Consider the following 12047-nt stretch of genomic DNA (forward strand, 5'->3'; position numbering starts at 1 on the left):
AGCAGAACACGGAAACGCCGTTTACCTTCCCGCCGGAGCGGTCCCTATTTATCTACTTGCACTTTGACGTGCTTTCGAACTGCTAGGTTGGCGAGAGCAGGGACCGAGCAACGGGAGCTCACCCCGTCGCGGGGATTCGAACCGCCGACCTTCTGATCGGCAAATCCTAGGCTCTGTGGTTTAACCCACAGCGCCACCCACGTCCCAATGCTCATATGTGTGGACCCACATAAAATGAATTGCCATAATCCATTGGGGGGGGGGACGAACAATTTGGACCAATGTTGTATAAGCAGCTCCCCATGCAGGGATCCCCATGTGGACACACTTCCAGCATTGCTTTCCCATCACATGTTATGCTCTCGCTTTTGTTCAGGCCCGTTACGTATCTGGCGTATCAGAGTTTGGGTGTGCAAGGGCACCCGTCACAGCAAGTGTTGGTGAATGTTACAAATTAATAAATGGTAGAATTTGGATAATATTTTGAGTATTGAAGGGAAGATGCCAAACCAGGGCCTCACCTGGGATAGAAGTTGTGAAGAATGACAAAAAGTCATTAACCTATGGTCGCCAGATTTGTTTCAATGAATCGGGGGGCATTCTTTATTTTTTTTGAAGATGAGTAGCAACAGGGAGTCAGTAGTGGGGATGGTGAGGCAAAAGACCCTGGGCCCCAAGCACACATGCATATTGTATAAAGGTGCAAAGCTCTTCTTTCGCACCCTGTGAAACATAAATGCGCAGAGCTTTTAAAAAACTGCACAACCACCAAACGGCATTCACCACAGAGCCCACCACCAAATAGCATCCAGCACATGATGGCAGAAACATGATCCTTAATCCAAAGAGGATCCCAGACCCAAGTGAAAGATCAGTTTGTAAACAGAACAAGCCTGGATACAGGAGAGTAGATTTTCCCTTTAGCTAGTCAGGGCTGAGAGAGCCTATTCCTCCCCCCCCCCCCCAGCAATAGAGGGCCTGGAAGCAAGAAGATCCCACAGCTGCTAAGTGGGTTTCTTTTCTGCAGAGTCACTGTGACCCTGACCAAACTTGCAGCACACTTTCTATAAAGGTGGCGAATTCGGCTAGTTAGCTGGAACTTTCTTTTCCTGAGCAAGACTGCATCTAGAATCCTAAGTAAAAAGCCATTAAAATGAAAATAAATAAATTGGCATTTATTTACACCTCGGATATTTCTACCGTGCCACTGAAAACTCTCCATACCTCAAATAGCTTCATCTGCTGGTTTCTGCACATCACTATTGTACTCAGAAATCTGGGGCTTTTTTTCAACGAAGAACCTGGACTGAGGCTTAGAGTAAGCGAAGAGATTTGTTTAAAAGTTTATTACAGGATTCTCTGTAAGTCTTGGGCTGGACTTGTCTGTGCCTCTCCCAGAGCATTCTGAAATTCTGGCCTGCATCAAGGAATGAGTCAGCATAGACCTTACACAGTCTAGGGCTGCCATACGTCCTGATTTTCCATGACATGTCCTGGAATTCGCCTCTGAAAATGGCATCCTGGAATATTTATCGGATAAATCTCCGTCAAAGAGGGTTAAATTGTGCCGGAAATGCCAAAAAAAGCTCCAAAATTCAAAATTTGTTGTAGCTTCTACTATAAAAAGCTCAACAACTTATGAGGTGTCCTGGTTTGTAGTTTTTTTAAAAATATGGCAACCCGTTACATAGGAAAATCAGAAGCTGACTTTATACAGGACAAAGTCAGACCATTAGTCCACCTAGCTCAGTATTGTCTGCAGCAACTTCCCAGGGTTTCAGCTAGGCGTCTACACTAGCTTTACCTGATGTTAAGGAGTGAACTTGTAAGCTTTTGTATGCGGTTACCACAAAACCTGTAGATGGGAAACCTGGTGTAGAAATAACCCGCTATTCACCCTGAGGTCCCAGGGCGGGTTGCAAGTTTGCAGATTTGTTGGAGTTATTTTTTAAAAAGTGGAGGATCCATGAGGATCCGTGTAGATCCGCCTTTAACCCAGACCCCAAGTTTGCAACCATTTTAAAAATGGTTAGGCACAACTTGCAATTACAAAATGCAATCACGCACATAAAAAAAAAAAAAAACCAGCGTGGATCCTGGAAACACGCATCTCAAGACCAGGGCAAAGCGATGTGTCTAGTTATGTTATTTTTCTACCTTCCTTTTTGACCAGTCTCCAAATTGTCATGAAATTCAGCTTCCGTAAGGACTTTGCAATTGCACAGGCTTCGAGCCACAGATCTGTGAGGGGAAAAAATGGGAGAAAGAACGAATGGGGTGGGGAGCTTTTAAAATATTGGAACTGAAAACAAGACAGAAAGTGTTTTCTGGGTCCTAGAATATCCGACGGCTTCTAACGTGCTGCCTTGAACTGTACTAATCTCGGGAATTTCCAATCTGCTTGAACAGTCTGTGTTTTTGTGGTGAAGTTTTCTCACTTGTTTATGCCATTATTCAGTGTGGTTGGGGTTTATTATGGCTGGGCAAACCAACCGTCCTTGGGCTCGCTCTACGCCTTGGAGGCGAAAAATAAAGCAAAATACGCTTGCAACCGGCTTCGGGGGCGTCGGAGAGCGGTATTTTTCGGAGCGCGAGAACCGCCGTCCCTTGGCTCCTCCCCTCGTCCCTCGCGCCGCGCGCTGCACGTGGCGGGGGCGGAGTTTATAAAGTCCGCTGCGGGAGCCGGCGCTCTCCATTCGCCCGCCAGCCGCCGCGATGGTGGCGGTGGCGCGGCAGCAGCGGACCGAGGCCGGGCACGCTGTGGCGACAGCCGGCGCCGCGGGCGCCCTGAAAAGCTCGCATTCGAAGCGCAGGCCGGAGGGATGCTTGAAGCCGACGGGACGCGACGAGGGAGCGGGGAAAAGGGACGGCGGCTGTGGAGAGGAGAAAGTGAGTGACCGGCCGACAGGTTGCTTCGCGCGGTTTCCCCATATATCACACTTCGGCGCCCGCCTGCGCAGTGGCGTAGCGTGGGGGGTGCAGGGGGGGCCGGCCGCACCGGGCGCAACATCTGGGGGTTAGGGTTAGGGGGCGCAAATCCACGGTTATGGGGCGCAAATCTACGGGTTAGGGGGCGCAAATTACTTGCCTTGCCCCGGGTGCTGACAACCCACGCTACGCCACTGCGCCTGCGGCTTCTCTCTCTCTCTGGCCCTCCTCGGGTCTCCTGCTGGCCCCTCAGCCCGAGCGAAACCTCGGGTTTCCCGTTGAAATCAACGGCGAAGTCGCTCACGATTAGCTAACTTGCGTTGTTTTTAGCGGGTCGACGCTTGCACTTCTGGATCCGTCCGGCCCGGAGTCCCGTATCTAATAGCCGAGGGCAAGAAGGGCTTGAGGGAAACCCGCCCAAGCCCTCTTCACGTTTCTTGTTGCTCAGCAACGGGGCAATGCGCCTGCAAACTGCTCCTGAACCCGGAGGCTCCATTTTACTGCCCGGGCTAAAAGCCGTGGACGCGAGTCCCACCATGGCCACGAATTTCAAAGCAGCGCCCTTTTATATACAGCGGTACCTCGGGTTACAGACGCTTCAGGTTACAGACTCCGCTAACCCAGAAATAGTGCTTCAGGTTAAGAACTTTGCTTCAGGATGAGAACAGAAATCGTGCTCCGGCGGCAGCGGGAGGCCCCATTAGCTAAAGTGGTGCTTCAGGTTAAGAACAGTTTCAGGTTAAGTACGGACCTCTGGAACGAATTAAGTACTTCACCCGAGGTACCACTGTAAAAGGGTGCTGCGAAATTCGTGACCGCTAACATAGACGGCACCCTTTTATATATATCAATATAAAAGGTTACCGTCTATGTTCGTGGTTACTTGTATGCCCTTCTGCGGAACCGAATTGGGCACATTTAACTTTGCGCCGGCCGTGTGAGAGTGGTTCCCCCCCCCCTTTGAATAAATATTATATACAGTATATAAAAAAAGAGAGAGTGGTTTTCCCCCCCTCCCCGGTGGATCTGGACCCTGTTCATTTCCCCAATCCCCGCGAAGCCCTCTTCTTTCTCGACATCGCTGAGGTTATAAAGTAAATGCTGTAAATGCACTTCGGTTTTGTTTGGTGGTGTTAAGATTTAGGTTCTTGCTCCAACTCTTCATAGTGGTGAGGAAAATGTTCAACGTGCGCAGCAGGTTTTGGATTTCGTGTCTCTTAACAGTGGTAGGGCTGGGAATGAAGGAAGAATAAAAGACGGTGCTCCTGAGTATTATTGTGGGAGTTCGCAGTTACAAGTTGTGGAACTTAAGCCTAGTCATCTGTCTCTAGAAAGCAGAAATGCAGTTCTGAAATTGAGAGTTGGAACCTGTGTGTGTGTGTGTGTGTGTGTGTGTGTGTGTGGTTGGTCTGTCTGTCTATCTGTTTGAAGTGAGAGTAGTTAGTCCAGTTTGCATTTTGGGTCCTTTTAAATCGTATCAGTTAAAAAACACCCTTCTAGGTACCCATGTTATTAAATTTAGAATAAATGCTTTGCCTTTGGTTCTGAGCACGCACACCATGCCCTCAGTTCACTCAAATTAAAACATACATGTTGCCCATACATATATGTTGAAATTAGTGGGAGGAATTACCCATTTACCTTGATAAATATAAGGTGATTAAATGATTTTAAAGGCTAACTTAACTGGTGATGTGTTATTTACACAGTGCATCCCCTGTTTGTTTCTTGTTTTATTGCTGAACTGCTCCCACTACTGTTTGGAAGAGTATGTAGGGCCATCACAATTTACTGAAAATTAAGTTTAAGAGGCTGAAGATCGCAGCCTGATTTGCTGTAATGCTGTCCCCTCTGGTAACACTTTGAAAATGATTATTTAACTTGAGATCATGCATATACTTGCTGAAGTTCATAAGGTAAGAGTGATCACTAGGTGAGCCTATTCCTGCCTATGATAGTTTATTCTTTCGTATCCAGCTAGTTACTTTACCTGTGTAAAGCATTTTCAGAAATTTGTTGCTGATTGATATTGTTTTTACTTTTTTTAAAAAAATCCGCTTTATTGAGTTTTCTAAAATTGCAATGAAGAAGTGCAGAGTTCCCAATCTTTGTCCTTGTTCATTAAGGTGAATCTAATAGCTAAAACAGAGTAAGTGCATGACTTAAATGAACCCTGAACATGTTAAGAAGAAAATCCTTTTTAACAATCAGTGGGGTTTCTGAAGTTAGTTTGATTCAGTTTTAGATCTTTTTGGAAACTTTTACTTTAAACTAGCATTGTGTTGTCTGTCTGTTTGCATAATGGACAAATATATTCTCAAAAGGTTAAAAAACAACTATATTATGACAGTTTGGTTTGATTCATTGTTGATGTAGTGCTTCATTTGCTGTAGAGTTAAGTAACTTCCAATCCAGATTTTTTAAAGAAAATATTTCCATGAAAGGAAGTATTGAAAATCCTTTCCAAGAAATGAAAATCTTCTCAAATAATTGGTTGAACAGGTAACTTTAAGCAACATATCTCTGCTTGGTTTTGGTTTACATAGCTTGCATATTTTAATTGTGATATTTCAAAATGGTCCAGCCACTCCTGAAAGTAAGGGATGGGGGTAATTAGTAGCAAATGGAGGAATAATAATTACCATAATATACCCTTGGTTCAGATATTCTGTAGAAAATGTTATAAAGTTAACAGACAAAAATACACCAGTTTTGTTAGTAGCATTTTCAAGTGCTGATGTTTGGATGTTTTATCTTGCCGCCCAGAAAAGAATTAAAGTACATAAATGAGATTACATTTAAGAATTCTACACTTTTATAGAAAGTCTAACTTTTAAATTGTGTGATTTGTTAGGGTGATATCATAAGGGAATCTTGTTGTGTCTACATGCTATACCTTTAAATCACATTCAAAACACTTTTTTCCTCTCAGAGTTCTAGGTATTGTAGTTTGTTAATGGTTGCTTGGAATTGTACCTCTGTGAGGGGTTAACTACAGTGCTGAGAATTCTTCTGAGGGGGAAAATGCATTGTAAGTGTGTAGGCAGGTTAATATTAAACTTCTGAAAAGTTAGGGGCAAAACGTAGAATATGTCAGCTGTCCTTAATTGCAGCAAAGTGAACACCACATCAAACTAGATTAATAGATTTGCAAAACCCAGCACAAGCAATTGAATATGTTGTGTAGACAATAAGGCAGACTTACTCAATTCTGCATGGCTATCAGAAATATGATTCTCTTTACTAGGAGATAGGTCAAAAATTGAATTACCGGTAGTTTCTATTTTCAAGCTACATGGATATGGCTATATTTATACATGATCTATGAAACGTGTGTCCTGTTTTTAAATCTGATTTTGATTAGATTGTATATTCTAGGAAATATTTTTATATATTCTGCTGTATTAACTAGCCATTATAATGTTGTAGCATGTGGTGGAGGAGTGGTACTTATGAGTTCTCATCTTCAGCATTGTGGCTTATTGAGAAGAGAGCTGAGGTTGGTATCGAGCAAATGCACCAGCAGGAACGCTGGATGAACTCCACTGGTGCATTTGTACCATATTACCACCTTGTTCCTCTCCTCCCAGTAAGCTGCAGACTGGAGGTCAGGACAGTGCTGCCACATCAGCAGCTGCTACTGTGGTAACTCAGTGTGAGGAAATAATTGAACAGAGCAAAAGCATAACAGGCATGTCAAAAATATAAAAAGTTTGAACACTGTGATTGGCAGTTCTTAAAGAGAAATCAGAATTTTAATTGCTCTAGCAGGTCTGGTAAGATCAGTACATAGGCAATGGTTTAGTATTGTGCCATACTATATGGTGTAATTGGGACACGGGTGGCGCTGTGGGTAAAAGCCTCAGCGCCTAGGGCTTGCCGATCGAAAGGTCGCGGTTTGAATCCCCGCAGCGGGGTGCGCTCCCATTGCTCGGTCCCAGTGCCTGCCAACCTAGCAGTTCGAATGCACCCCCGGGTGCAAGTAGATAAATAGGGACCGCTTACTAGCGGGAAGGTAAACGGCGTTTCCGTGTGCGGCTCTGGCTCGCCAGAGTAGCTTCGTCACGCTGGCCACGTGACCTGGAAGTGTCTCCGGACAGCGCTGGCCCCCGGCCTCTTGAGTGAGATGGGCGCACAACCCTAGAGTCTGTCAAGACTGGCCCGTACAGGCAGGGGTACCTTTACCTTTACTATATGGTGTAACTAGTCTGTCTTTTTTATTCTGTATTGAAATGCATATTCTTCCTAGAAATATAAAAAATAAACTTAAGCTTGATTTCAGAAATTCGTTACTGTATAAAATATTTCTGTATGTTTAGTATTCAGGGAAGGAAACAACTCTTCTTTAAGTGACAACTGTTCTGGGATGCCTTGTGCCCAATGTTAATTGCACAGTTCATAGCCCTCTAAACATAAGGGTACATTTTAGGAGAAACTCCCAAACAAACCTTCTTTGTCACAGATCTCTAATTTTTTTAATGCTCTTCAAAAAGTAGAAAACTTTATTAGTAGTTTCTCAGTACTGTGTGCTAAATCTGACCTTTTAGTATCAAATATCAACATGCTTACAGGTGATCTTAATCTGCATACTCTCAACGATGGTTTTGAATCAGAGTTTAGGAAGATAGCATGTCAAGAAAACTGCAGTGTCCTGGAGGGTGAGAATTAGGGTTTGGCTGGGTGCATGCTGAAAAGCTGAAAATTTCCGGAATTCTCTCTTTGCCTGTATGCTATTAGCTATCGAATGTTCAGGGTTGGGGCCAGAAGCCCTGTAGCACTCTGCAGAACAGCAAGAGTTTGGGGGAGGCAGGAGTCCCATTTATTTCTTTAGCACATGTGAAGATCTCTCCCCACCCCATCCTGCTGGCCTGAATAGACATCAGATTGGCCATTCTGGAAACAGAATGATAGACTCCTGGACTGGTACTGTGAAATGATCCAACAAGGTTCTTCATGTGTTCTTGATCTTACTTTTTTTGGAATGCTCACTGATAGTATGCATCCCACAAATAATCTCTGGGCCACCACAAATCATACACCCACACCTCCAGAAAAACTTTATAAGATGGCATTGAATCTTGGCCAGGGCCACACTGAGCAGAAGGCACTGATAAGTGCATGTACCCAAGCCCTTTACAGTATCTTGCACCAAAAGTATTTGGTCATATGTCAATCAGTGTCATCTCCTAGAGGGTGTTTGGGGTTGCCCAAATACTATTTTTTCTAATGGTCATATACGGTAACTGTTTTGATTGGGGAAAATTCGTGTTGAAAGCTATAGTCATCCAATCATGGATATGCTTGTTTTGGAGGTTCAAGGACAGACTTTGACTGGTTGAGCTGTATTTTGATCTTCCAAAGAAAAAGAACTAAAAACTTGTAACCAACTTCAGTAATTCAGTGTGCCCACACACTTTTCTTTACCCACACCTCCATAGACTGCATAACACTGTGATAAATACTGGTTGTGTAAATTTTCTGCAGTTGTATTGATATTCAAAATGTTACATATTACTGGAGATGCATAAGGCTTTTGGTGCTAATAGACCTCCATGAATAGTTTATGGTCCTTGGAATACAAGCATCCTTGGAATACAATTTTGTAGAGGATGAAAATAATAATGTTGGAGACTTCTATGCCATTGTTTGGCTGGGAAACATGTACTGTATCTCCCTCTAGTGCCTAGTTCATAAATAACAGTCCACCATAATTCATTCCCTTACCTCAAGAGTTACCGTACTGCTGTCTGTATTGCTTCTGAAATACTAATAACAGTATTTGGTTGATTATTTTACCTTATAGGGTTGTATTCAACACCAGTCAAAGTATACCCATTGAAATCAATGGATAAGGCTAACCTAAGTTCCTGCCATCCTAGCAGTTTGAAAGCACGCCAAGAAAAGTGCAAGTAGATAAATAGGTATCCCTTACCTATCCGGCAGGAAGGTAAACAGTGTTTCCGTGCACTTCTCTGGTTTTAGTGTTCCGTTGCGCCAGAAGCGACTTAATCATGTTGGCCATATGACCCGGAAAAACTGCCTGTAGACAAACACCGGCTCCCTCAGCCTGTAAAGCAAGATGAGCACCGCAACCCCAGAGTCATCTGCAACTGGACTTAACTGTCAGGGGTCCTTTACCTTTTAAGGTTCATTTAGTTCAGTGGGTCTACTCTGTAGAACCTAGGATACAAACCACAGTTGTGAAATGTGATACTTCAGATAAAAGTGCAAGAATAAAAGCAATTGCAATTTTTCATATGCTTACACGTATTTTAAAGTTCTACTTGCATCTCTCATTTAAATATGTTGCTGCATGTTCTTCAGTGCAAAACAAAAGTAACAACTGATAACCCAATTTAATTGCAGTTACCGTAGGCAGTTACTGAGCCTAGTGGTATTGGGGGGGAGCCTTAACTTGCCCGCACTGAAATGCATTCTTTTATTATTAAACTTTTGGGGTGGAAAAGAGGCATTCTTGCTTCAGAGTTAATAGGGAATTTGAACATCCAGGTGCAGTAGGAGTTAAAAACAAACGGAATGGGCAGTGATGGAAGATATTTAGAGACAATAAAGTAATTGTGTAGAAAGCAAATGTTACTACTACTACGGTTATTGACGTTTTTATTCACTTTTCAGTCCACAAGAGTTCCCAGAGTGGTGTACAACTTTCAGTGAGGACACTCCCTGCTCTCAGGCTCAATATTTATGGTACAAAAGAAAGAGAGACTGGGAGGGAGTAAGAAAAAGCAAGTTACAGTTTTAATAACAGTTTCTGCAATTCATTATTGATTCAGGTTGAAGACAAAATAGAAAAGGAACCAAAGATGGAAGTGATACAGAAAAACAGAACGTCAAATACAAAGGGTATATTTTTGCCAGATCAAAGTCGTTTGAAAAAATTTACCATTCCTAAAAGAGCTCCTGATAAAGGTACAGTAGACAAATAACAAAATACTCATTTTTGACCATGTGCTATAGATCTGTCATAATTTAATAAGCAAAGAAACAATGTGATATGTGATAGAAATTGTGTCATTTTCAAACAGTTCATGTCATTGTACTTCAGAAATGTATACTTTCCCAAGTCAGTTGTATCCTGACAGTTTCTGATGTTTATAATAGGAATTGACACTACCTGTGCCTTTTCGTCTCTCCTCTCTTCTGAAGAGTTTTCCCATATGATTGGCTGTGGTAGCATCCCTGTCAGGAGGAAGTAAAGTTATTGGCTCCACAGGACAGAGCTTTCTGCCATAGCACCAACGTTATGGATTGTTATCCCTAAAATGGGTTGCTTGACCTTGTCACTACAGTTCTAGTCAACAAATCCAAACTTTTATTGTGCCAGGCCTTTCAGATTTTAGGTTTAGCTTTTACCTGTGCTGGATTTATCCTTGTTTTCAACGTTTTTTTATTCTAGTTCATCCCATCTTCAGACTTTTTATTCAGTAATACTATTCTGTGAACTCCAACAGAGATGTACCTTCGTTAACCATTATAATCTTTCAATAAAGATTGATCGAATTATTTGTTTTTGTAAATTATTCTGTATCAGATTCAAAATTAAGTCACATTTGCAAAGAGAATCTTAATGGTTTGCTTGTGTTTAAGCATCCTTGCCAGTTGTGGGAAGTGGCAGATGCTAATACTATTATCATTATTATTAAATTTAAATCCTGCCCTTCCTCCCAAGGAGCCTAGGATGTCAGATTCTTCTGAGTACAGTAGAACCTCTACTTACCACCGGCTCTACTTGGGCCCAAACCAAGTTGTGACCGCAGTAAACCCGGAAGTAAATACTGGGTTTGCCGCGATTCATGCACGTGCGGAAGCGGCTTCTGCCGTTTGTGCACACACAGAAGCGGCTGCCGCCATCTGCACATGCACAGAAGTGTGCTGCCGCCAAATGCACCTGCGCACAACAGCGCTTCTACCAGCGACCCAGATCAACTTACAGACGGACCTCCGAAACTGATTACGTCCGTAAGTAGAGGTCCCACTGTAGTTCTTCCTGCAAGGATTCCCACCTTCTGCTTTAAATATTGTCCTCCACTATGATGTGCCACCACTTCCTGAGTAATTGTACGGAGAAAAAGGGCTGCTCCCATTAGGGATGCACAAACATGCTTCAATCTTTTCCAATATTTATCTGCACTTTCATCTGATATTTTCTCTTCCACTGCAGTTGGTTTATTTTGCACAAGTCTATGTTCCGTTTTATCTACTAACGCAGAAACATATGTAGCTTTTATAGAGCACGTAGACTTGCATGACTCAACCACCAACAGATATTTACAAATTTGTTACCTCTGTGTATTGCCTTTCAATTTTAATTAATTTCTACAGGGAATGCCCTGTTAGTCTTTTTCAGCAAAACAACAAAGGGCTTAAAAATCAAAGTTAATGAAGTGCCTAATTGACCATCATAATGCTATCCATGGTTGCAAACTTAGTCCCATTGTATTCAGAGGGGCTTACTTCCAGGTAAATGGGGTTAGGATTGCAGCTGCTCTTGCTACCTTGATTTTGCCAGCCCAGCCACTATAAACTTGCCATCCTATCTCCTTTCCGTCACCCAGGCATCAGCTACATTTCATTTAGTAGTTCAGTTAAAAGTCAAGAAAATCTGAAAGATGAGGGAACGGAAGATAATTTTAAATGTCACTTTTAAAGCAGAAAGTTAAGGTGGTCAGTAATGGGTAGTCAGAGCCAGATGACTCTACTTTGACAAAGGGGCCTCTTTCCATAGGGAAAGAACAGCATGAAATGATGCATTCAAATGAGTTTGAAAATGTAGCAGATTAAGGCTAAATCCTAACCCCATTTACCTGGCAGTAAGCCTCACTGAAGTTCACTGAGATTTACTTCTGAGTAAACATGGTCATGATTGTAGTCTTGGTTGTAGCAAAAAAATAATTAAGAGCAAGAAAAGTAAAATGCTCTTCTATACCTCAATAAATATGCAAAAACTATGATGCAAAACAATTGACTTACGTATTTATAACATGTGCATGTTAAAAAGTTTTCAAGAACAAAGGTGAAAGCTTTCACAGGAAGACTCATTGCCACAGTGGGGGGTATGCATGAAAAATGGTTTACAAAGGGATATGAACCATCTGAAT

General features: G+C 42.6%; 1 protein-coding gene and 1 long non-coding RNA gene across 2 annotated transcripts in view; one reads left to right on the forward strand and one right to left on the reverse strand.

The window, feature by feature from the left end:
• Positions 1 to 1160: 1160 nt before the first annotated feature.
• On the reverse strand, positions 1161 to 2564 carry LOC309522155. The gene is made up of 2 exons (XR_014214923.1): positions 2439 to 2564; positions 1161 to 1520 (listed from the first exon to the last, which is right to left on the reverse strand). It is a non-coding gene; the product is annotated as an uncharacterized lncRNA (long non-coding RNA).
• A 148-nt stretch (positions 2565 to 2712) lies between these two features.
• Positions 2713 to 12047, forward strand: part of TEX15 (testis expressed 15, meiosis and synapsis associated) — a 33512-nt gene continuing 24177 nt past the window's right edge. The window contains exons 1-2 of the mRNA XM_082204457.1: positions 2713 to 2889; positions 9723 to 9858. Coding sequence (XP_082060583.1) covers positions 2716 to 2889; positions 9723 to 9858 — 310 coding nt within the window. The 5' untranslated portion in view covers positions 2713 to 2715. The remainder of the gene's footprint in view (positions 2890 to 9722; positions 9859 to 12047) is intronic.

This window comes from Podarcis vaucheri (assembly GCF_965113315.1).
Source record: "Podarcis vaucheri genome assembly, chromosome: 17".
In the NCBI taxonomy this organism is placed as follows: Eukaryota; Metazoa; Chordata; class Lepidosauria; order Squamata; family Lacertidae; genus Podarcis; species Podarcis vaucheri.